The sequence below is a fragment of the Oncorhynchus masou genome, chromosome 24 (assembly GCF_036934945.1).
Source record: "Oncorhynchus masou masou isolate Uvic2021 chromosome 24, UVic_Omas_1.1, whole genome shotgun sequence".
Classification (NCBI taxonomy): domain Eukaryota; kingdom Metazoa; phylum Chordata; class Actinopteri; order Salmoniformes; family Salmonidae; genus Oncorhynchus; species Oncorhynchus masou.
The window spans coordinates 91,215,849-91,242,663 of record NC_088235.1 but is presented as its reverse complement, the minus strand read 5'-3'; the positions used below and the strand labels follow the sequence as shown (position 1 = coordinate 91,242,663).

Below are 26,815 nucleotides of genomic sequence, written 5' to 3'. Positions count from 1 at the left end.
TTAGGGATGCATAACAACAGAGAGGTTTCAATAACAGGGGCACTTCCTGATTGGATTTTCCTCAGGTTTTAGCCTGCAATATCAGTTCTGTTTAACTTCTTCGATATAGGGGGCGCTCTTTTAATTTTTGGATAAAAAACGTTCACGTTTTAAACAAGATATTTTGTCACGAAAAGATGCTCGACTATGCATATAATTGACAGCTTTGGAAAGAAAACACTCTGACGTTCCCAAAACTGCAAAGATATTGTCTGTGACTGCCAAAGAACTAATGCTACAGGTGAAACCAAGATGAAATTTCATACAGGAAATGCCCCAGATTTTGAATGCGCTGTGTTCCAATGTCTCCTTATATGGCTGTGAATGCGCCAGGAATGAGCCTACACTTTCTGTCATTTCCCCAAGGTGTCTGCAGCATTGTGACGTATTTGTAGGCATATCATTGGAAGATTGACCATAAGAGACTACATTTACCAGGTGTTCGCTTGGTGTCCTCCGTCGAAATGATTGCGCAATCTCCAGCTGCGTCCACTTTTCCATTTGGTTCAGAGGAGAAAGGCAACTGCCACGAATGATTTATCATCGAATAGATATGTGAAAAACACCTTGAGGATTGATTCTAAACAATGTTTGCCATGTTTCTGTCGATATTATGGAGTTAATTTGGAAAAAAGTTTGGCGTTGTAATGACTGAATTTTCGGGGGTTTTTCTTTGCCAAACGTGATGAACAAAACGGAGCAATTTCTCCTACACAAATAATATTTTTGGAAAAACTGAACATTTGCTATCTAACTGAGAGTCTCCTCATTGAAAACATCCGAAGTTCTTCAAAGGTAAATTATTTTATTTGAATGCTTTTCTTGTTTTTGTGAAAATGTTGCCTGCTGAATGCTAGGCTTAATGCTATGCTAGCTATCAATACTCTTACACAAATGCTTGTGTAGCTATGGTTTAAAAGCATATTTTGAAAATCTGAGATGACAGTGTTGTTAACAAAAGGCTAAGCTTGTGAGACAATATATTTATTTCATTTCATTTGCGATTTTCATGAATAGTTAATGTTGCGTTATGCTAATGAATTTGAGGCTATGATTACGCTCCCGGATACGGCATTGCTCGACGCTAGAGGTTAACTCACAAACAAAATGTTAACCGTTTTGGAAACTTTAGAGTGTTTTCTATCCTAATCTGTTAATTATATGCATATTCTATCATCTCGTCCTGAGAAATATGGCGTTTGCTTTGGGAACGTTATTTTTCCAAACATAAAAATAGTGCCCCTAGCTTCAAGAGGTTATTCTCATCTGTATTTTTTGAAACTGCATTGTTGGTTAGGAGCTCGTAAGTAAGCATTTCACTGTAAGGTGAAATACCTGTTGTATTGATTTGGTCAACTAAGTGAAAAATCAGTCGATGTTCCCTTGAGCAAGGCACTTAACCCTAATTGTTTCTCTAAGTTGCTCTGCTAAAATAATATAATGAAGTGTTCTTCCTCACAAATACACATAAGGATAAATATACAACCTTCAAAGCAGAATAATACATTTAATTTCTTGGAACAAACTAATCCCAGAAGCAACCTCTTCCCATAACATGTTATGGCAACAAACAAAAAAATCTTGCAGTTCCTAAGAGTTGGAACCGAGCATGTATTTTTTTAAAGGTCCCCTGTGATAAGTAGGCTATTATGCATCATTATCTAAAATTGTCAGGTCTATTTTAAAGAAAACAGCAGAGAACTGTAATTGAAATGTTGCAGATTAGGTGTAACAGGTCCTTATAGTGTCTCTGCATTTATATTGCAATACCAAGGAGTACTGAACAACATTAAAGATAACACACAGGTGACATGCTATTTGTCCCAGTGTTGACCACCCAAACACCAGAGAAATAGTTGCTTGAGTTGTGAGGTAGACTTATGAAACTGAACGTTTACAATAATTTGATCTGGCAAAAACAAAGAAAAGTTTTTGTTGATGAACTCTTGTTTGTAAAATGTCCATTAGTGAAGTTGCTTGGAAATGGATGCACTGGATGACATCATACAGTGTGATTATCTTCCTTAATCAGAGGCACTAGAGTCTTTGGTGCTTAGTCAATTCTATTTTAGGGACATTAATATCAGAACCAAAACAAGCCCATGGATTCGTTGTCTCTCTTAGGACAGAGGTTTACAAATAGCAGGTAGTTTATTGGATTTAGATTCCTGGGCATGGCAAGACATTGGAGCTGAAATAATGCACAGCATGAAAAGCAGAGTTTCTGATTGAAATCGGATCTGCTATATTCCCATGAAATTTGAGGTGCACGGTTGTGGGTGGGAATTTTCTATGCCTTCCTGCACACTCCCACACATCCCCGAACACTTGTGTGATATGGGATATGTGAATTTCTGGGATAGTAAATTCCCAATTGTGCATTATAATATACATTATAATTATAATGTAAGTGTTTTGACTGTGGGAAAACGAGTGGGCTAGCTAAGCTATCTAACTTTGTATGTAAAACAAGATGGTTTTTCAGGTGATTTTTATTTCTGTTATCTTTTTAAAATTTTCTTTACAAAGCATGGATCAAATTAAGTGTATTTAGATGTGCTCATATGAACCAATCAAATTCTAAGTTTACTTTTCATGAGAAGTCTATCTTACTGCTAAAGTTAGCTAGCTCAACGCTAGGTGCTACTAACTAGCGTATGTTGTTGTTAGCTAGTTGTTTATGTTTGTTTTCTCCCATTTAATATACAGGCCTCTTTCATAATTTGCTTGTACAGGTAGCTTCTGTGTAACACTTGGTTTATTACTCTTGTATTACTCCTGGTCTTTTGAATACAAAAGCGCATACACGGCCCTATTACTGTATATGTTTCAAGTTATACTGTATATATGAGTCTAGAAGAGTAGAATGAAAACAGACGCTGAATTCCACCAGCCTGGTGTAGAGTGGTTGCTATTGCCCCCAAAGTTCCATTATTAATCACTGGTTGCTGTACTTTGTCGTAACACTACAGTGCCTTGCAAAAGTATTCGGCCCCCTTGAACTTTGCGACCTTTTGCCACATTTCAGGCTTCAAACATAAAGATATAAAACTGTATTTTTTTGTGAAGAATCAACAACAAGTGGGACACAGTCATGAAGTGGAACGACATTTATTGGATATTTCAAACTTTTTTAACAAATCAAAAACTGAAAAATTGGGCGTGCAAAATTATTCAGCCCCTTTACTTTCGGTGCAGCAAACTCTCTCCAGAAGTTCAGTGAGGATCTCTCAATGATCCAATGTTGACCTAAATGACTAATGATGATAAATACAATCCACCTGTGTGTAATTAAGTCTCCGTATAAATGCACCTGCACTGTGATAGTCTCAGAGGTCCGTTAAAAGCGCAGAGAGCATCATGAAGAACAAGGAACACACCAGGCAGGTCCGAGATACTGTTGTGAAGAAGTTTAAAGCCGGATTTGGATACAAAAAGATTTCCCAAGCTTTAAACATCCCAAGGAGCACTGTGCAAGCGATAATATTGAAATGGAAGGAGTATCAGACCACTGCAAATCTACCAAGACCTGGCCGTCCCTCTAAACTTTCAGCTCATACAAGGAGAAGACTGATCAGAGATGCAGCCAAGAGGCCCATGATCACTCTGGATGAACTGCAGAGATCTACAGCTGAGGTGGGAGACTCTGTCCATAGGACCACAATCAGTCGTATATTGCACAAATCTGGCCTTTATGGAAGAGTGGCAAGAAGAAAGCCATTTCTTAAAGATATCCATAAAAAGTGTCATTTAAAGTTTGCCACAAGCCACCTGGGAGACACACCAAACATGTGGAAGAAGGTGCTCTGGTCAGATGAAACCACAATTTAACTTTTTGGCAACAATGCAAAACGTTATGTTTGGCGTAAAAGCAACACAGCTCATCACCCTGAACACACCATTCCCACTGTCAAACATGGTGGTGGCAGCATCATGGGTTGGGTCTGCTTTTCTTCAGCAGGGACAGGGAAGATGGTTAAAATTTATGGGAAGATGTATGGAGCCAAATACAGGACCATTCTGGAAGAAAACCTGATGGAGTCTGCAAAAGACCTGAGACTGGGATGGAGATTTGTCTTCAAACAAGACAATGATCCAAAACATAAAGCAAAATCTACAATGGAATGGTTCAAAAATAAACATATCCAGGTGTTAGAATGGCCAAGTCAAAGTCCAGACCTGAATCCAATCGAGAATCTGTGGAAAGAACTGAAAACTGCTGTTCACAAATGCTCTCCATCCAACCTCACTGAGCTCAAGCTGTTTTGCAAGGAGGAATGGGAAAAAATTTCAGTCTCTCGATGTGCAAAACTGATAGACATACCACAAGCGACTTACAGCTGTAATCGCAGCAAAAGGTGGCGCTACAAAGTATTAACTTAAGGGGGCTGAATAATTTTGCACGCCCCATTTTTCAGTTTTTGATTTGTTAAAAAAGTTTGAAATATCCAATAAATGACGTTCCACTTCATGATTGTGTCGCACTTGTTGTTGATTCTTCACAAAAAATACAGTTTTATATCTTTATGTTTGAAGCCTGAAATGTGGCAGAAGGTCGCAAAGTTCAAGGGGGCCGAATACTTTCGCAAGGCACTGTATATGCCTCTGTATCAGAACTGCATTGACTGTTTTACAGAAAATAACAGTATTCATGAGCTAGGTACACGTTTTGGCAAAAAGTCTGTCCAGTATCACATGCACAATGTGCATATCTTGTTTGATTATAATGACTTTTGGGTAGGTGTTTGTGGGTGATACATCCAGTGCACAGAGCCAAAGGCAAGGGAAGCCCCTTTCAACCAGGTGGATGGAATTCAACTATTGTTTTATAGTCCAATAATACCAATAATCTCAGTAATTTCACAAGATATCAAACATTTTGGGGGAACTACCATCAAGGTCAGAGTGATATATGTCAAAGGTTAGAATTCCACTTTCATATCTCTCAATCTGGGGTTGGTGGGGCTTTAAAGTAAAGTTCAGACTTTAATTATATGAATATGCATGACTTGAGACTGATGCATTTGTTTACTGTGTTCTATTGTTTTCTTCATTTTTTGCTTCTAGAGGCACGGTCCAGAGTGCTTGCAGAAGATGAGACATTTGGACTGGAGTTAATGTTGACCTGATGAGTGATGAGGAGTATGGCCTGCAAATGGCAAACCAGTGTGGTTTGTCAAGCCCCTCCCTACTTCCGGAGTCAGGTGCTCTCTGCCCTTTGTCAAGAACTGCAGTGCCGCTTGGAGAGGGACCAGTGCCGCTTGGAGAGGGACCAGAGCTACTTGGAGAGGGACCGGAGCTACTTGGAGAGGGACCAGAGCTACTTGGAGATGGACCAGAGGTACTTGGAGAGGGACCGGAGCTACTTGGAGAGGGACCAGAGCTACTTGGAGAGGGACCGGAGCTACTTGGAGAGGGACCGGAGCTACTTGGAGAGGGACCAGAGCTACTTGGAGAGGGACCGGAGCTACTTGGAGAGGGACTGGAGCTACTTGGAGAGGGACCGGAGCTACTTGGAGAGGGACCGGAGCTACTTGGAGAGAGACCAGAGCTACAGTGCCATGCGAAAGTATTCGGCCCCCTTGAACTTTGCGACCTTTTGCCACATTTCAGGCTTCAAACATAAAGATATAAAACTGTATTTTTTGTGAAGAATCAACAACAAGTGGGACACAATCATGAAGTGGAACGACATTTATTGGATATGTCAAACTTTTTTAACAAATCAAAAACTGAAAAATTGGGTGTGCAAAATTATTCAGCCCCCTTAAGTTAATACTTTGTAGCGCCACCTTTTGCTGCGATTACAGCTGTAAGTTGCTTGGGGTATGTCTCTATCAGTTTTGCACATCGAGAGACTGAATTTTTTTCCCATTCCTCCTTGCAAAACAGCTTGAGCTCAGTGAGGTTGGATGGAGAGCATTTGTGAACAGCAGTTTTCAGTTCTTTGCACAGATTCTCGATTGGATTCAGGTCTGGACTTTGACTTGGCCATTCTAACACCTGGATATGTTTAGTTTTGAACCATTCCATTGTAGATTTTGCTTTATGTTTTGGATCATTGTCTTGTTGGAAGACAAATCTCCGTCCCAGTCTCAGGTCTTTTGCAGACTCCATCAGGTTTTCTTCCAGAATGGTCCTGTATTTGGCTCCATCCATCTTCCCATCAATTTTAACCATCTTCCCTGTCCCTGCTGAAGAAAAGCAGGCCCAAACCATGATGCTGCCACCACCATGTTTGACAGTGGGGATGGTGTGGTCAGGGTGATGAGCTGTGTTGCTTTTACGCCAAACATAACGTTTTGCATTGTTGCCAAAAAGTTCAATTGTGGTTTCATCTGACCAGAGCACCTTCTTCCACATGTTTGGTGTGTCTCCCAGGTGGCTTGTGGCAAACTTTAAACGACACTTTTTATGGATATCTTTAAGAAATGGCTTTCTTCTTGCCACTCTTCCATAAAGGCCAGATTTGTGCAATATACGACTGATTGTGGTCCTATGGACAGAGTCTCCCACCTCAGCTGTAGATCTCTGCAGTTCATCCAGAGTGATCATGGGCCTCTTGGCTGCATCTCTGATCAGTCTTCTCCTTGTATGAGCTGAAAGTTTAGAGGGACGGCCAGGTCTTGGTAGATTTGCAGTGGTCTGATACTCCTTCCATTTCAATATTATCGCTTGCACAGTGCTCCTTGGGATGTTTAAAGCTTGGGAAATCTTTTTGTATCCAAATCCGGCTTTAAACTTCTTCACAACAGTATCTCGGACCTGCCTGGTGTGTTCCTTGTTCTTCATGATGCTCTCTGCGCTTTTAACGGACCTCTGAGACTATCACAGTGCAGGTGCATTTATACAGAGACTTAATTACACACAGGTGGATTGTATTTATCATCATTAGTCATTTAGGTCAACATTGGATCATTGAGAGATCCTCACTGAACTTCTGGAGAGAGTTTGCTGCACTGAAAGTAAAGGGGCTGAATAATTTTGCACGCCCAATTTTTCAATTTTTGATTTGTTAAAAAAGCTTGAAATATCCAATAAATGTCGTTCCACTTCATGATTGTGTCCCACTTGTTGTTGATTCTTCACAAATAATTACAGTTTTATATCTTTATGTTTGAAGCTTGAAATGTGGCAAAAGTTCGCAAAGTTCAAGGGGGCCGAACACTTTCGCAAGGCACTGTACTTGGAGAGGGACCAGAGCTACTTGGAGAGGGACCAGAGCTACTTGGAGAGGGACCAGAGCTACTTGGAGAGCCACACGGATCATGGCAGGGGAGTATTCATCGAAACAACCTAGATCCCATGGACCCCTCAACACTATAGCACCCCAGTAACCCAATGGAGGCTCGCCTTGGGCCAAGCTGGATGACGTCTGTCATTACTGTGCTTGATTAATTTTTAAACACTTTTGTTTGTCTTAGAATTTTGAATAGACTTGTTCATATTTACTTCAGTACTGGCAGGAGTCATCCAGCTTGGCCCAGATCGAGCCTCCATGGGGGTTACTTCAGTTTCAGGCTCTGCTTAGTCTATTACCCGCCTTCCCCTGCTCTACTGAAATTAATTATCATCCTCCAAGAAGTGATTAAGTGGAACTAAGAGATACTTAGTGATAGTATAGTTTACAGTATGGGAGAGACATGGGCGGACATGAACAGAGATGTCAAACGTGCACTGGAATTTCAAGATGTCCTGGTACGTGGGTGAATGTGTGTGGTCGTTTTAGGGGATTTACTGAACCGTTTCCGGAGATATACATGCCAGTGCATGTCCACGCACAAAAGTGGTCTGTTATCAGATTGGGAGAAGTCTGTCCATAATAAAGCGCTGCTCTGCATTCTTAACAACACTATCAACAAGGCAGGTCTTACAGGCCCTGGTTTTGTCGCACCTGGACTACTGGTCAGGTGCCACAAAGAGGGACTTGGGAAATTTGCAGTTGGCTCAAAACAGGGCAGCACGGCTATCCCTTAAAAGTACACAGAGAGCAAACATTAATGACATGCATGTCAGTCTCTAAAGGCTCAAAGTGGAAGAGAGATTCATGTGTTTTTGTAAGAGGTGTTGACAAAAGGAAGGTACTGAGCTGTCTGTTTAAAAATACTAGCACACAGCTCGGACACCCATGCATACCCCACAAGACATGCCACCAGAGGTCTCTTCACAGTCCCCAAGTCCAGAACAGACTACGGGTGGTGCACTACATGGAGCCATGACTACATGGAACTTTATTCCACATCAGGTAACTGATGCAAGCAGTAGGATCAGATTTTAAAAGCAGGTAAAAATACACCTTATGGAACAGCGGGGACTGTGAAGTAACACAAACATAGGCACAGACGGGCCTCCCGGCTGGCGCAGTGGTTTAAGGCACTGCATCGCAATGCTAGCTGTGCCACCAGATAATCTGGGTTTGAGCCCAGGCTTTATCGCAGCCGGCCGCGACCGGGAGGCCCATGGGGCGGCGCACAATTGGCCTAGCGTCGTCCGGGTTAGGGAGGGTTTGGCCGGCAGGGATATCCTTGTCTCATCGCGCACTAGCGACTCCTGTGGCGGGCCGGGCACAGTGCACGCTGACCAGGTCGCCAGGTGTACGGTGTTTCCGCCGACACATTGGTGCGGCTGGTTTCCGGGTTGGATGTGCGCTGTGTTAAGAAGCAGTGCGGCTTGGTTGGGTTGTGTTTCGGAGGACGCATGGCTCTCGACCTTCACCTCTCCTGAGTCCGTGCGGGAGTTGTAGCAATGAGACAAGACAGTAACTACTAACAATTGGATACCATGAAATTGGGGAGAAAAAGGGGGTATTTTTTTATTTTATTTTATTATTTAATAAAAACATAGGCACAGACACATGCATATACACACATGATAACATACACATGTACACATGGATTTTGTGTTGTGAACTCAGCAAAAAAAGAAACATCCTCTCACTGTCAACTGTGTTTATTTTCAGCAAACTTAACATGTGTAAATATTCGTATGAGCATAACAAGATTCAACAACTGAGACATAAACTGAACAAGTTCCACAGACATGTGACTAACAGAAATGGAATAATGTGCCCCTGAACAATTGGGTGGTCAAAATAAATAAAAAACAGTCAGTATCTGGTGAGGTCACCAGCTGCATTAAGTACTGCAGTGCATCTCCTCCTCATGGACTGCACCAGATTTGCCCGTTCTTGCTGTGAGATGTTACCTCACTCTTCCACCAAGGCACCTGCAAGTTCCCGTACATTTCTGGGGGGAATGGTCCTAGCCCTCCGATCCAACAGGTCCTAGACGTGCTCAATGGGATTGAGATTCAGGCTCTTTGCTGGCCATAGCAAAACACTGACATTCCTGTCTTGCAGGAAATAATGCACAGAACAAGCAGTATGGCTGGTGGCATTGTCATGCTGGATGGTAGTTGTTGCTGCCATCCTATACATTTCCCGCAGGTGTGATGTTCGGATGTACCGATCCTGTGCAGGTGTTGTTACACGTGATCTGCCACTGTGAAGAAAATCAGCTGTTTGTCCTGTCCCCCTGTAGCGCTGTCTTAGGCATCTCAGTACAGACATTGCAATTTATTGCCCTGGCCACATCTGCAGTCCTCATGCCTCCTTGCAGCATGCCTAAGGCACATTCACGCAGATGAGCAGGGTGCCTGGGCATCTTTCTTTTGGTGTTTTTCAGAGTCAATAGAAAGGTCTCTTTGGTGTCCTAAGTTTTCATAACTGTGAACTTAATTGCCTACTGTCTATAAGCTGTTAGTGTCTTAACGACCGTTCCACAGGTGCATGTTCTTTAATTGTTTATGGTTCATTGAACAATCATGGGAAACAGTGTTTAAACCCTTTACAATGAAGATCTGCGAAGTTATTTGGCTTTACAATGAAGATCTGTGAAGTTATTTGGATTTTTATGAATTATCTTTGAAAGACAGGGTCCTGAAAAGGGGACATTTATTTTTTTGCTGAGTTTAAATATGTGGTAGTGGAGTATGGGCCTGAGGGCACACACATATTGTGTTGTGAATTCTGTAATGAATGTATTGTAATGTTTGTAAAATTGTATAATTACAGCCGGACCCTAGGAAGAGTAGCTGAGCTAATGGGGATCCATAATAAATACAAAAATACAGGACATGTGCAGGGCTGTATATGGTGGACACTTGCCTGCAAATTTCCAGAAAATGTATTTTTTCAGAATTGTGCACTGGAGTGTTCAACCCTTAAATGTGCCTTTTCATGCTTATCATCTGGAACAAATTCCACCACCTTAAAAGTTATCCTCAGCTCTCCCTGTACTCTCCAACCTGGCAAAGGTTGGAGGGGGTGGCTGAATCACTGCAAACAGAGTTTGTCACTCTATCTGACGTTAGACAATTACATGCACATCTTTTTGGTGCAGCTTTATTCATCACTGATAATTCAAGGCAAATATGGTCCATTCACTCAAGGGATGTTTCTTTTTTTAGGTTTGATTGCCCCCCAATGGCCATTTGCTGTCATCACTACTGCAACCTGAGAAAGCTGTTCAGCGCTTTCCATTCTTATAACTTTCACTCTGTGAGTCCTGTTAACATGGTTGTAATCTAAGAACAGGGTCTGTGTGCCTTTCAGAGGCCTTCTAGACCAGCAATCCCAGTTTGTAATTGTGATCCAGCATGAGCAGGTTATAGGTCTGGAGCTAAACCATGCTGTATAGTCAGATATAGTCTGCTGTGGCTGGATGAGTGTGTCTCTTCTAGTGCTGAGGGGTTAGTGCTTTTATGTTCGGTTTGATTATTAAATAATAATCACAGTTTAGATTTTTACATTAAATGCACATTGCATTATGTGAGTTGAATGCTGTAACAACACATAATACAGCAATTAATAAAAGTCCCATGATGGTAGTGACTGGCTATTACTGCTTATCACTTATTAAATATAATTTATTCACTTTAATGTAAAAAATGATATATGCTGTCTGACAAAATCACAATTTTAGTAGTTCTTCAAAGAAAATAAGGCATAATTTTATGACTGATGATCCCTCTCGATCATGTCGACTGACATTTACTCCTGAGGTGCTAGCCTGTTACACCCTCTACAGCCACTGTGATTATTATTATTATTAGACCCTGCTGGTCATCTATGAACGTTAGAACATCTTGGCCATGTTCTGATATAATCTCAACCCGGCCCGGCCAGAAGAGGACTGGCCACCCCACATAGCCTGGTTCCTCTCTAGGTTTCTTCCCAGGTTCTTGCCTTTCTATGGAGTTTTTCCTAGCCACCGTGCTTCTACGTCTGCATTGCTTGCTGTTTGGGGTTTGAGGCTGGGTTTCTGTACAGCACTTTGACATCGGCTGATGTAAAAAGGGCTTTATAAATATATTTGACTGATTGGTTGATGTGTCTTCTGTCTCTTCTCTCTTCTACCCCACACAGACTGGACAAGTAGGCGCGCAGTGGATTATGTTCATTGTAGTTAATTACAAGGTTTTCTACACTAAACTATGTAAAATATTGGCCTATTGGAAACTACAACTCTCTACTACATCGCACAGTTCGGTCTTGATCGGATTTATCTCCAGAGAAACTGCACTGAGCTCACAAAAAAAAAATGAAATTCAAATTATTGAACTGATGTCGGTCAATTAGTTGTTTAAAAAAACAGAAAAATACCAGAAATTTCTTTAGTCACTCAGCACTGGTCTGTGAAATCCTAAACATACACTGTGAAAACGGCTCAACAGGCTTTGGCTGAGACATTTCCATCTTTCATTGGCAGAAAATAAATGTAGTCTTAGAGGCAGATCAGCAGAATATAGGAAGCAATTAAAAGGGAGACACTATTATTAATACGATCATCTATAATTGTGACGGTGTGTGCCAGGTATGTGCAGGGAGAAGAACAAGGACTCCACTGTGCTATTCAGAAAATGAATGATTCAAATGGGGAGAAACCTTAGATGGATTCATTTATTTCTGAGGATTTTAATGGTTCAGCAATTGCTATGAAAGGAGGGCATGTGGGTTGCTATGGCAACATCGGGAGGGCAAAGATGTAGATGAAGGAAAAATTAGGTTTAGCATTATATGATCACAAAGTGGACCCTATATAGGTCATACCAATTATGTTTATGTACAGTTGAAGTGGGAAGTTTACATACACTTACTTTGAAGTCAATAAAACTAGTTTTTCAACCACTCCACAAATTTCTTGTTAGCAAACTAGAGTTTTGGCAAGTCAGTTAGGACATCAACTTTGTGCATGACACAAGTAATTTTTTTCAGCAATTGTTTACAGACAGATTATTTAACTTATAATTCACTGTATCACAATTCCAGTGAGTCAGAGGTTTACATACACTAAGTTGACTGTACCTTTAAACAGCAGAAAATTCCAGAAAATGATGTCATGGCTTGACTGTGCCTTTAAAAACAGAAGATTCCAGAAAATGATGTCATGGCTTTAGAAGCTTCTGATAGGCTAACTGACATTATTTGAGTCAATTAGAGGTGTATCTGTGGCTGTATTTCAAGGCCTACCTTCAAACTGACATCATGGGAAAATCAAAAGAAATCAGCCAAGACCTCAGCAAAACAATTGTAGACCTCCACAAGTCTGGTTCATCCTTGGGAGCATTTTCCAAACTTCTGAAGGTACCACGTTCATCTGTACAAACAATAGTACGCAAGTATAAACACCATGGGACCACATAGCCATCATACCGCTCAGGAAGGAGATGTATTCTGTCTCATAGAAATGAACGTACTGTGGTGCGAAAAGTGCAAATCAATCCCAAAACAACAGCAAAGGACCTTGTGAAGATGCTGGAGGAAAAGGGTGCAAAAGTATCTATATCCACAGTAAAACGAGTCCTATATCGACATAACCTGAAAGGCCACTCAGCAAGGAAGAAGCCACTGCTCCAAAACCACCATAAAAAAGCCAGACTATGGTAACTGCACATGGGGACAAATATCGTACCTTTTGGAGAAATGAAACAATGATGAAACAAAAATAGAACTGTTTGGTCATAATGACTATCTTTATCTTTGGAGGAAAAAGGGGGACGCTTGCAAGCTGAAGGACACCATCCCAACCGTGAAGCATGGGGGTGGCAGCATCATGTTGTGGGGGTGCTTTGCTGCAGGAGGGACTGGTGCACTTCACAAAATCGATGGCATCATGTGGTAGGAAAATTATGTGGATATATTGAAGCAACATCTCAAGACATCAGTCAGGATGTTAAAGCTTGGTTGCAAATGGGTCTTCCAAATGGATAATGACCCCAAGCATACTTCCAAAGTTATGGCTTAAGGACGACAAAGTCAAGGTATTGGAGTGGCCATCACAAAGCCCTGACCTCAATCCTATAGAAAATTTGTGGGCAGAAGTGAAAAAGCGTGTGCGAGCAAGGAGGCCTACAAACCTGACTCAGTTACGCCAGCTCTGTCAGGAGGAATGGGCCAAAATTCACCCAACTTATTGTGGGAAGCTTGTGGAAGTCTACCCAACATGTTTGACCCATGTTAAACAATTTAAAGGCAATGCTACCAAATACTAATTGAGTGTATGTAAACTTCTGACTCACTGGGAATGTGATGAGAGAAATGAAAGCTGAAATAAATAATTCTCTGTACTATGATTCTGACATTTCACATTCTTGAAATAAAGTGGTGATCCTAACTGACCTAAGACAGGGTATTTTTACTAGGATTAAATGTCCGGAATTGTGAAATGCTGAGTTTAAATGTATTTGGCTATGGTGTATGTAATCTTCCGACTTCAACTGTATACTCTAAGTCAGTGGTTCCCAACCAGTGGTACTAGGACCCTGGGAGAACTTGGCCTATCCACAGGGAGTACTTGAGAAGACTCAAGAGATCATAGGCCTACTGGTAAAATGCGCATGAGGAGGTACTTCAGGGGCAAAGTTCAGTTGATGGTACAGTAAGCTGAATATTGTTGGGAACCACTGCTTTAAGTGATATAGTGCATTGAGTCATGTGAATGTGAAGTTACATGGACACAACACGTGTTAGACTTTGTGCACTTTAAGTGGTCTGGAACAGGCAGCTGCAGACACACTGTGCTGAAGCACTGAACGGGAGGAATAACATTCATGGAGAAATGGTTATTAAGAATCATGAGTCATGCATTCTCACAAAGGAAAGCAGAGGTATGAACACTGTGGGAGTGGGAAATGTGTGACACACACATGCACGCACACTGGCGCATGTCTGGAAACGTGTTCCATATGAGCACACAAGCCTACTGTACAATTCATCTATCTTAGAGACACACACAAGTACTGTACACACACTGGGAAAGGGCTGCTGCAGCTAAGCATTTCATGATTGCAATGACAAATATACACTGAGTGTACAAAACATTATGAATACCTGCTCTTTTCATGACATAGACTGACTAGGTGGATCCAGGTGAAATATGATCCCTTATTGATGTGATTTATTAAATCCACTTCAATCAGTGTAGATTAAGGGGGGAGACGGGTTAAAAAAAAGGATTTTGAAGCCTTGAGACAAGGATTGTGTACGTGTTCCATTTAGAGGGTGAATGGGCAAGAAAACATATTTAAGTGCCTTTGAACGGGGTATGGTAGTAGTTGCCAGGCTCACTGGTTTGTGTCAAGAACTATGCTGCTGGGTTTTTCACGCTCAACAGGAATGCAACTCAATATTAGGCCACGTACACTAAATTTAAAAGCCTTTCCTCAGGAAGGGTGACCTCCCACCCCCTCTCTACCACAGAGAGACCCTGTCCAGTTATCACCTCCCCGCCCCTCCAAGTCACCAGGTTAGGTCAGTGCCTCAGTCAAACATAGCCATTGATCACAACCACCGTTGCCGTGAAGTTGGTCTGGGTCAGAGGAAGTCACCGTAGCTATTCTGCCATCCACACTCCCTCACACTCCCCCCGTTTCATCCCAGCAGAAATATTTATCTTCCTGTCCCTGCTGGGGACGAGATATCAGGGCGAGGGGCAGAGTGGAGGGGCACATGGCTGGACACAAGTCACAGAGCTCCCCAAACATTGTTGCGTTGGCTGAAGTGCCCAGTGAGAGAGAGGAGAATAAAGCAGAGTACATCAAACACAACACCCCTTTCCCTGCTCAGCCATTAACAAGTTCAAGTGTGAAGTCCACTGTTACTTTAGGCATTATGCTACATCACACAATGTTCTCTCACAACACATGGATTTACGAGTCAAATAAATGTATATAACAAATCTCAGCTCTCTAAACTGCACCAGTTTGACTTGGAGTATGTAATAGTGCACCATAACTTAAAAATATAGTTCATGGCTGTATTTATGACTGCAATCTAGGTCCAGACTTTCTCTGATGGGGTCTGTCGGGCTAGCCACTAGCCTCTCTTCACTGACATAAAACAGAAGTAGACAGCTTTATGGCTCTTGAGTGGATGGAGTGTGTGGTGGAAGTACTAATACCAGTGTACCCCCCCCCATGAAGTCCTGTCCAGACTCTGGAATGAGTTCAGCAAATAGAGGGAGGGAGGGAGGGAGGGAGGGAGGGAGGGAGGGAGGGAGGGAGGGAGGGAGGGAGGGAGGGAGGGAGGGAGGGAGGGAGGGAGGGAGGGAGGGAGGGAGGGAGGGAGGGAGGGAGGGAGGGGCTGAACAGTACAATCTCAGTTCCCCAGGGGACTTCTGCTCAGGTACACACAGGGGAAAGATGTATCATACCGCACTGTGTGCAGTTTTGCAGAAAGTGTGGTAGGCAATTGTAATGTATGTTGGTTTGTGTTTAGGAGAAAGAGGGAAAAGAGACAAACAACAAACATAATGGAAGTTTGTTCTCTATAGAAGTTGGCTTTTTGCTGTACTATACATCGCAGGGTAACTCGGGTAGTGAAAAGTCCTTACTACAGTGGGCTACATCAGGGTCACACAGAGTGTTTCTTGGTAGTCTTAAACAAATCTACTTTGAAGCAAAAGTATACACATGGTTAAGGGAATAAAAACAAGCCACCTGTACCATGTCACATATAGAGTTGAAATGTATTTGTATCCCAATATTACACTTTATATACATCTTATTTTGGGGCGCTGACTGAAATATAACAAAACCGTTTGACATAGAAACAGGATTTTCAGCTGTTTTTAAAAATGATGTTTATTAATGTGGAAATGACATTCCACCCATGATGCCACTAGAGGGCGATTTGGTCAGTTGATGGCAGAAAATGGTTATAATAGTGCTGAAATAAACTTCTCATGAGTAGCTACACCAATTCTCATGAGTAGCTACACCAATTCTCATGAGTAGCTACACCAATTCTCATGAGTAGCTACACCAATTCTCATGAGTAGCTACACCAATTCTCATGAGTAGCTACACCAATTCTCATGAGTAGCTACACCAATTCTCATGAGTAGCTACACCAATTCTCATGAGTAGCTACACCAATTCTCATGAGTAGCTACACCAATTCAAAGTATTTAGAAATATTTTCATAGAAATATTAAGCAGTGAAAGGGATGATGATGAAGGATCAAAGAGAAGAGTGTAGGGAGTTAACTTTATTTAGAATAAGGGTTACATGGAGAAAATCGAACCTCTCTGAAATGAAAATGGATGCCCCCCCCTTCAGCAAAATATCTTACCTAAACCCTCACTGAAATCTGGAAAAAAAGTGACCCTCCGCTAAACCCAAAATAGTAAATCAAACAAAATGGATAGAAAATAACGTCTTCTGTTTCCCCTCACTTCTTGGACAGAGGTTGGGGGCCAGAAGGGAGTGAGTTCGCAGACCACCAAGGACACGAGTATGGGTGGAACGATCTCCTTTATAGTAAAAGCATTGCATGTCATTTTACACATTAGCAGAATATTTTTTTATACCATACAAATGACCGAATTACAGGCTAAGAATGGACAGAGAGATAGACGTACAGTATGTGTTAATTTTATCAGTGTATCTTGTTTGCAACGGAGCTATTGCTATTTGCAAATAATAAAATCTGAGACATTAGCAATCTGTGCATGGTACTTTCAAAAATTAGGCCTACCTTTCCACCCCAGACAGATTAGACCTAACAACGAAGAAAAGATGTGAGCTTTATCTACTAACTACTCTTCGACCGTGGCTTAACTGAACTAGAGGTCACAGGTTTTTCCCTAAAAGCTCTGTGTTTAAACATCTTCTATTGTACATAAACTGAATGTCTCCTCGGCTATAGGTTGTAGCTCGGTTTCTGAATGTCGAAGAAACAAACAAATTATATTCCCATTTGCATCAGAGTCACGTCTTTCCCAGGTATTATACCGCTTGTTTAGAGCATAAAGCACCACAGACCAAAGTGCTGTTATAGATCACTTTCTATAATAGTATTTTCTTAAGCTAACAAGATAGGCATATGTCATACCCTCTCATGCCCCCTTAATTTGAGTCTTGGTTTTAAATTAACCGCCCTTCACTGACATGGAGGTAGACTATTTAAAAAGTGCATGGTGGGTGGAGGAATTGCCCACCAATCTATAGATATATCCTGTGTTGCAACACAACACAGCAATATAACAGCCTATAGCCTAATTTCATCTGTCAAAAAGGTAGGCCTTTCTTAAATATGAAAAAATAGTTTCCAACACAAAGCCTTCTTGTTGTTAGTAACGTCTAATTACAATGAAGAAGGTTGAAATAATTTACGCCGACTCGAATTCTCCTACTTTCAGCACCATGAGCTGTCCATTTCCGAGTTGCTGCTTCAAGTTTCGGCACTAAAATGTAAGTTACTTTGAATCCGGTTTATTGTGATGTCAGTAACTCTGATAAATACATAATTGTCGCGATCTCATTCTGAAACTGCAGAATATAGGCTATAGGATAGTCCGCACGCATTGTTTGGAGTAGGCTTAATAGATCATTCTTTTCGGAAGAAGCCTTTGAATGAACTGCCACGGTAGGTCTACACAGCACAACCATTGGTTCGGCAGCACACACAAAAAGTGAAGAGCAGAGAAGAGCAGGCAGGGGCTCACTCAGGGTTGGAATATCCATTCCATTGTGCAATGCAGCCTAGTTGTATTTACACCATCCCATCAGCTGTCTTAGAAATATAACTTTGCTCTGTTCTTCTCCTAGCATGCACTTGGTCGTCTATAGCCTATAGGCTATGGATCATTTGTTTGAGACCACACTAAATAGCCTATAGGCAGCATTGGGCGCACATTGATATATAGCCTAATAAGCAACTGATTATAAAACATTGAGAAATATAGAAATGTCATCAATTACAAATAACATGACCCTCCCTTGGACTAGATTTGAAAAAAACGAAACTCTTTCCTCGACTGAAATTGAAAAATCATGACCCTCCCACATTTTTCCTCAGGTAACCATTCTGTAAATGTAGATCCATCCCTTACAGCAGACAGATGTTTGGCTCAGGGAGATGCAGTGGTTCAAATATTCACTCTTCTTGTCATGGAGATTCAAAATGTGAATGTCTTAGAAGTAGAACTCACAAAACACACAGTAATCCTAGAACAGTCATCACAAAACACATAGTAATCCTACCTAGAACAGTCATCACAAAACACACAGTAATCCTAGAACAGTCATCACTAAACATACAGTAATCCTAGAACAGTCATTACTATTTTATTACAACAACGAAAGCAGTCAAGCATGCTCACAATGAAATAGTAATGACTGTTCTAGGATTACGGTATATTTCTGTCACATTGCTGTCACTGAATGTAGACACTTTTAGTTTAGGTCTACTGGAAAGACTAAAGAAGCTGTGTGATGGTGGACAGATACAGTTGTTTGTGGCCAGACTGCCATCCAGTGGTTATGTCTGCTAATTTATTGTGAATTCAGAGTCCTGAGGGATCAAAGTGAATATTGGCACAGATTCTACAATTTGGTTTCTTAGGGACCCTAAAGTTGGCCATTCTCCCAAAAGATGTCCTCAGTTCTCCCTCAACCCTCCCGGAATGCTTCCTCAACCCTCCCGGAATGCTCCCTCAACCCTCCCGGAATGCTCCCTCAACCCTCCCGGAATGCTCCCTCAACCCTCCCGGAATGCTCCCTCAACCCACCCGGACTGCTCCCTCAACCCTCCCGGAATGCTCTAGATCTTCAGAATCCAACAGAAATAAATCAGACAGATTGGCCCGTCTCCCATGGCAGCCTGGAGGAAATGCCTTCACATTGATTCGCTTACTAATGTGTGTGTGTGTGGGTGCGTAGCGTGGGTGCGTGCATGCATTTGTGTATAACACACGTGTATTATTTTGTGTGTTGGTACATTTTGTGCCCAATACCTTACACCCCCCCCTCCATGAACCCACAAACAGCACAATGGAGGTTATTCTCACAACTCAGCATCTTGGTGACAGAGCATAGTAAAACAACAAGGCCTGAGACGGGAGAGACCACAATCCTAAAATTTGCATTGAAAACCACAGCAAGCGGATAAACATCACAGCACATTGTTCACATGTACTCTTTCAAATCCTTCACCACGCACATAGGAAAAAAACTAAATTGCTCTTGAAAGTGGAATATTTTTGTTCTATTATTAAAAACATTGTTGAGGCTAAAACAGCAATAAGGAAAGCTGCCACTCATATTGGTAGATGTAGTATGTACTCCACATGTTCTCTCTGCCTTGTGCCAGTACTTCTCTTTACTTTGGTTGTGTGGGTGGAAAGAATGGCTCTTCATTTATTTCTGCTCTCAAAACATAACTTTTATTATAGCCAATTAATTCATACATTTTGCTTGTTTTATAAGGCCAACATGAAGTGCTCATTGTAGTACTTTTGTGTGTATCAGTGTGTAAATGTGTGTGCGTGTCTGCGTATTTGAGAGAAAGCTAGAGTGTGCAAGAGAAAGTGAGTCAGTCAGTATAAGATCTTTAGCAGCTGCTCTATAGAGTATTTTGTTTTAGCATTAGACCAGGGGCTCAGAGAGGGCAAACCACAGCTTTGAAAGACTTTCTATCTATTGAATGTGACATGGTGTGTTACACATGCCCCCAGTGAGGCCACACTTACTCCATTGCTCAGATCCACACATACTCCCTACGACAAACATCAGACTCCCAGATGTTCCCCTCTCTCTCCCTCCCTACCTCTAGCTGAGGGGTGGAGCTGATATGCGTTGAGTTAGGGCCAGTCGGACGTGGGATTGGCCCCGTTTTTTAATTGCCGGTTTCCGTGAGAGTATCAAATCAGGCTTCGATGTAACAAGTCTCCAGGGTGCAGTAACACTGGGAAACACCTGCACAAACTGCATTCTACCCAGAGCTGCTCTGTAATGGATGGCTGCTATAGTCATTAAACAAATCACCCAGATGTTTTTTTATAAGTTACATTCCAGAGTCCAGGCAGACAGGCCTCCCTGGTCTGAAGCACATAGGCCAGAGATCACTGCTCCGTAGATGGCTCTGGTTCTGTACCTGGCTAGTTCCTGACTCTGTTGCTGTAGACTCTGCAGCTCAGACCACCTGTGAAGAGAACCGTATAGGCCATAGTAGTGAAGTAATTACAATTTAGCAAATTAACACTGGAGTGATAGATGTGCAGATGATGATGTGCAAGTAGAAATACTGGTGTGCAAAAGAGCAGAAAAGTAAATAAAAACAATATGGGGATGAGGAAGGTAGACTGGGTGACTATTTACAGATGGGCTATGTGCAGCTACAGCGATCAGTTAGCTGCTCAGATAGCTGATGTTTAAAGTTAGTGAGGGAAATATAAGTCTCCAACTTCAGCGATTTTTGCAATTTGTTCCAGTCATTGGCAGCAGAGAACTGGAAGGAAAGGCGGCCAAAGTAGGTGTTGGCTTTGGGGATGACCAGCAAGATATACCTGCTGGAGCGCGTGCGTGTGGGTGGGTGTTGTTATCGTGACCAGTGAGCTGAGATAAGGCGGAGCTTTACCTAGCATAGACTTATAGATGACCTGGAGCCAGTGGGTCTGGCGACGAATAGGTAGCGAGGGCCAGCCGACTAGAGCATACAGGTTGCAGTGGTGGGTGGTATATGGGGCATTGGTGACAAAACGGATGGCACTGTGATAGACTGCATTCAGTTGCTGAGTTGAGTGTTGGAGGCTATTTTGTAAATGACATCGCCGAAGTCGAGGATCGGTAGGATAGTCAGTTTTACGAGGGTATGTTTGGCAGCATGAGTGAAGGATGCTTTGTTTTGTGAAATAGGAAGTCGATTCTAGATTTTATTTTGGATTGGAGATGTTTATTTTGAGTCTGGAAGGAGAGTTTACAGTCTAGCCAGACACCTAGGTATTTGTAGTTGTCCACATATTCTAAGTCAGAACCATCCAGAGTAGTGATGCTAGTCGGGTGGGCGGGTGCGGGCAGCGAATGGTTGAAAAGCATGTATTTAGTTTTACTAGCATTTAAGAGCAGTGGAGGCCAGGAGTGAGCCAGGAGTGAGTGAAGGAGTGTTGTATGGCATTGAAGCTCGTTTGGAGGTTAGTTAACACAGTGTCCAAGGAAGGGCCAGATGTATACAGAATGGTGTTGTCTGCATAGAGGTGGATCAGGGAATCACCCGCAGCAAGAGCGACATCGTTGATATGTACAGAGAAGAGAGTCGGCCCAAGAATTGAACCCTGTGGTACCCCCATAGAGACTGCCAGAGGTCCGGACAACAGGCCCTCCGATTTGACACACTGAACTCTATCTGAGAAATAGTTGGTGAATCAGGCGAGGCAGTCATTTTAGGAACCAAGGCTGTTGAGTCTGCCGATAAGAATACGGTGATTGACAGAGTCAAAAGCCTTGGCCAGGTCGATGAAAACGGCTGCACAGCACTGTCTTTTATCGATGGCGGTTATCATATCGTTTAGTACCTTGAGCGTGGCTGAGGTGCACCGTGACCAGTTCGGAAACCGGATTGCACAGCGAAGATGGTACGGTGGGATTTGAAATGATCAGTGATCTGTTTATTAACTTGGCATTCAAAGACTTTAGAAAGGCAGTGCAGGATGGATATAGGTCGATAACAGTTTGGGTCTAGAGTGTCACCCCCTTTGAAGAGGGGAATGACCACGGCAGCTTTCCAATCTTTAGGGATCTCGGACGATACGAAAGAGGTTGAACAGACTGGTAACAGGGGTTGCAACAATGGTGGCGGATAATTTTAGATTGAGAGGGTCCAGGTTGTCTAGCCCAGCTGATTTGTATGGGTCCAGGTTTTGCAGCTCTTTCAGAACATCTGCTATCTGGATTTGGGTGAAGGAGAAGCTGGGGAGGCTTGGGCAAGTAGCTGCGGGGGGTGCGGAGTTGTTGGCCGTGGTTGGGGTAGCTTGTTCACTTAGTTTGAAGGTTACAACATACACCTAGATTTTTTGTTAATCAGAAAAACAGAACACTTTTTCCATTTCCGTTTGGAACTGGCACGACGCTGCTATGAAACAATATTTTAACCGAGCTGATTCTGCACTCCTTCTGAGAGAAATGATCATGACAGCCTTCACGGCTTTAACGACGTGTGAAATGCTAGTCTGTGAAAAACATGAACCAATTCACCCCCCTCCTGGGCCCCTCTTGTCGATGTGCTTTTAAGAACATTTAAGAGGAACATTTTTATTCAAATTATTATATGACTGTTTGAACAGGCTAGTAGAGCCACAATGCTCTCTGTATTCTGAGCCCTGAAAATCATCCAATCGTTTCAAAGACTTGATTACTGAGAGCTTTGATTGGCACTCTGGTGGCAATCCTAGTTGATGACATCATCTTATGAAACCTGAGCTCCAGCGGGCCAAACATTGATCTTATGCCTCCATGTTTTAAAAGACAGGCCTTTCTTTTGATCAAACGTATTGAGGCTACACAACTCAGTCACTTTCATTGGTCATCGCTGCTTGTGAAATTCCAGATGTGCTATAACAGAACAGGGGGAGGAAAGAAACATTGACAAATCTCTGCAGAGGGAGATGCAGAGGCCAAAAAGATTAATAAAACCTAGTTGATGTGAGGTAGGTTGATCTTCAGAGAGAAGAGTGGAAGGAAGTGTTTGGCCATGGAATCGCTGGCAGTCTGAAGCGGAGCTACGGAAGTGATGTTGTGTCACGGTTGTTCGAACTGCCCTCTTCAGGGTCGGGAAGTCTGGCCGGCCGTTAATCAAGCTAACAACCTCACACTGACCTCACAGACTCAGCAGAGTCTAAGGCCCTGGGTTGTTTCACAACCAACTGGGAAATAGAGAGATACACTACATCCACTCCCACACACTTTATACTCCAACAAACTGGACTATGTTTGAATAAAAGGTACACACATATACTGCGCATGTGCTATATCTTTCTAACATACACTCTCCAATCATACCTCTCAAAACCCTCCCTCTCTGCCTACCCTGGTCCCTGGTATCATAAACAGGTCCCTCCTGTGCAGTGGTCACTGTGTCCTGCTCTGGTCCAGATGTGTTTTTATGGCCCTCCAGGACCACACAGACCCAGAGTCTCTCTGAGCGTCCAGGGGTTTTATGACTACTCCGCCAGTGAGGCATTACTCCATCAAAGTGCAGAGTAAACCTGCCACACCCTGCATCTCTGGCCAATCATCACCACAGCTATGGATCACTGCCCCAGTCTGTTTCACATGGACCAATATCCACAACCCTATCAACAGTTTAATAAAGTTTGTCTGTGAGAAAGCATAGTATAATACAACTTTGGATATAATGCAATGTGTAATAATCTCTAGAGTGAGCATATTACAAGTTCCCATGTTAAGAAAGTGTTGTTGGTTGGGAATTGGGAACTGTTCTTGACAGTAGAAACACACAAAGCCTTGCTTTTGTTCAGTCTTGTGAGTCTAGTCTGAAACTACCTCTAGATCTTTTTGGTTTTAAGTTGAATTTCTTGCACTTCTTTCTCATGCCCTTTCCTTGCCTCTGCCTTCCACCCCCTCACTCCTCCCTCCCTCTCTTTTTTCCTCCATTTTCATATTCTCTTTGATTTATGCACTGTGGTCCGGTCACCCGTAACCGTGTCATCATGTGCAGTGATATACGACCCTATTAATGTTCCCCTATTCATCTGGCAGGCTGCAGAGCCTGGAGCTGGGGGCCAGAGGCTGGGCCAGGGTGGGTACTCACTCAGACCTTCACTTGTAGGAGAGGGAGAACCTCAGGGCTGGCCAGAACTGAATACAACCCACTGAAAAGGGAATGGGCGAATGAGAGGAAGCATCATACGCTCCATCAATGTTGAAACAGAGCTCTGAGACTGAACTGGCCCAATTTGGACTCATCTCTGGATCTACCCAGGAGGAGGTCCAACTATAACAGAGTTCCTCCAACTAGGGCTGTGAATGAATTTCTCACTTCTCTCTACAGCTGCTCATCCATGTTTTCACCCTGGTTCAACAAGACACAGTAGTCCCATCTTGTTTATTCCTGACTATGTAGTGTTAATGAAGTCTCCACTAACGCAGGAATATTGCCTTTACATTTCAATCAACCTGTAATGCTGAACTTACGCGACAAGGATTGAATGACGCCCTAAGTCTTTAAATTCAGGAAGTGTTTCAGAAGTGTCCATTAGTCTGTGATTTGAGGGCCTATAAAAACTGTAGATCTCTGGGACACTTTGATGGTTTTTAATGCAGATGACAGCAGCAGGCCTGAATGGTTTTGTCACATGTAGAGCCACAAGAGGGCAGGAAGAGGGGGAACTACCTGACCCCAAAGGTTCAGCCTGGGCCCAGCAAAAACACACCTGAAACTAGAGCAATAGATCACATGTGACCTGTGACCAGGAAGATAAATCCCATGTGACCAAACAGGAGTAACAGATGTGTTCTGTTTTGTTCTGCCTCCCCTTCCTTCCCCAGGCAGCTTCTCAATGGATCTCTCTCTCTTAGAAACCAAAATGACTTATAAGGTTCCAGTTGTATGTATGCATGTGTATGTATAAAATGTCCACCAAATGAAAATGTAAATAGCGCAGAATAAAATCTCCCACTTTTTCTAAGCTTCTAGATTTACCAGCACAGGTGTCAGCTCCACCATTCCAGTCAGCCATAAAGAATTTCAGAAAAGTCCATCTGCACCGTGATAGGAGTTATTATACATTCTACTGGACAAGTCCCAGGTATGGAACAAGATGAGGTGGAGGATGAGGTGAGGTGGAGACAGGAAACCACAAAGACCAGAGAGAGAGAGATAGAAGGAATGTACAGTGGCAAGAACAATTACGTGAACCCTTAACCCCCATAAATTGGCCATACAATTTGATCTGATCTAGGTCACAACCATAGACAAACACAGTCTGCTTAAACTAATAACCCACAAACAATTATATGTTAAGTCTTTATTTGACACACCGTGTAAACATTCACAGTGCAGGGTGGGAAAAGTATGTGGACCCTTGGATTTAATAACTGGTTGACCCTCAACCAAACGTTTTCTGTGGTTGCGGATCAGACCTGCACAACGGTCAGTAGGAATTTTGGAAAACTTTACAAAATTGTTTCAGTTCAGCAATATTCTTGGGATGTCTGGTGTGAACTGCTCTTGATGTCCTGCCACAGCATCTCAAACAGGTTGAGGTCAGGACTCTGACTGGGCCACTACAGAAGGCATATTTTCTTCTGTTGAAGCCATTCTGTTGTTGATTTACTTCTGTGTTTTGGGTCATTGTCCTGTTGCATCACCCAACGTCTGTTGAGCTTCAATTGGCGGACAGATAGCCTAACATTCTCCTGCAAAATGTCTTGATAAACTTGGTAATTCATTTTTCCGTCGATGATAGCAAGTTCTCCAGGCCCTGAGGCAACATAGCAGCCCCAAACCATGATGCTCCCTCCACCATACTTTACAGTTGGGATGAGGTGTTGATGTTGGTGTGCTGTGCCTTTTTTACTACACACATAGTGTTGTGTGTTCCTTCCAAACAACTCAACTGAAGTTTCATCTGTCCACAGAATATTTTGCCAGTAGCGCTGTAGAACATCCAGGTGCACGTTTGCAAACTTCAGACGAGCAGCAATGTTTTTTTTTGGACAGCAGTGGCTTCTTCCGTGGCGTCCTCCCATGAACACCATTCTTGTTTAGTTTTTTTTAATAGGGCAAGGCAGCTCTAACCAACATCTCCAATCTCGTTTCATTGATTGGACTCCAGGTTATAATAATAATAATATATCCCATTTAGCAGACGCTTTTGTCCAAAGCGACTTACAAGTCGGCTGGGGCCACTACTTTTACATATGGGTGGCCCTAGCGGGAATCGAACCCACGACGCTTGGCGTTGCAAGCGCCATGCTCTACCGACTGAGCCACACAGGACTCTTGACTCCAATTAGCTTTTGGAGAAGTCATTAGCCTTGGAGTTCAAATACTTTTTCCAACCTACACTGTGAGTGTTTAAATTATGTATTCAATATAGACAAGAAAAATACAATAATTTGTGCGTTATTAGTTTAAGCACACTATGTTTGTCTATTGTTGTGACTTAGACGAAGATCAGATCAAATTTGATGACCAATTTATGCAGAAATCCAGGTAATTCCGGAGGGTTCACATACTTATTCTTCCCACTGAATATGTGCATGCCTCTGCGTTATAGCAAGTGATTTCATACATACTATACAGTAAATATAGTGTGCAGTATGGTCATGTTGAGATGGACTTGCCTCTCCCTAGGGGAAAGTGTTGTTATGGTCCCCAGTAGAGACCCCCTCTCTCTCACATCTGTCCCCTCAGGGCTGCTGAGCTCTGTGCTTAACCCTTCCATGACCACAGCTGACCACAGCACACCTGTGTAA

General features: G+C 42.6%; 1 protein-coding gene across 1 annotated transcript in view; it reads left to right on the top strand.

Moving 5' to 3' along the window:
- Nucleotides 1–26,815, top strand: part of LOC135511477 (coiled-coil domain-containing protein 15-like) — a 30,500-nt gene extending 3,685 nt beyond the window's left edge. The window contains exons 2-3 of the mRNA XM_064932971.1: nt 5,107–5,652; nt 26,754–26,815. Of these exons, the coding sequence (XP_064789043.1) occupies nt 5,175–5,652; nt 26,754–26,815 (540 nt within the window). The 5' untranslated portion in view covers nt 5,107–5,174. The remainder of the gene's footprint in view (nt 1–5,106; nt 5,653–26,753) is intronic.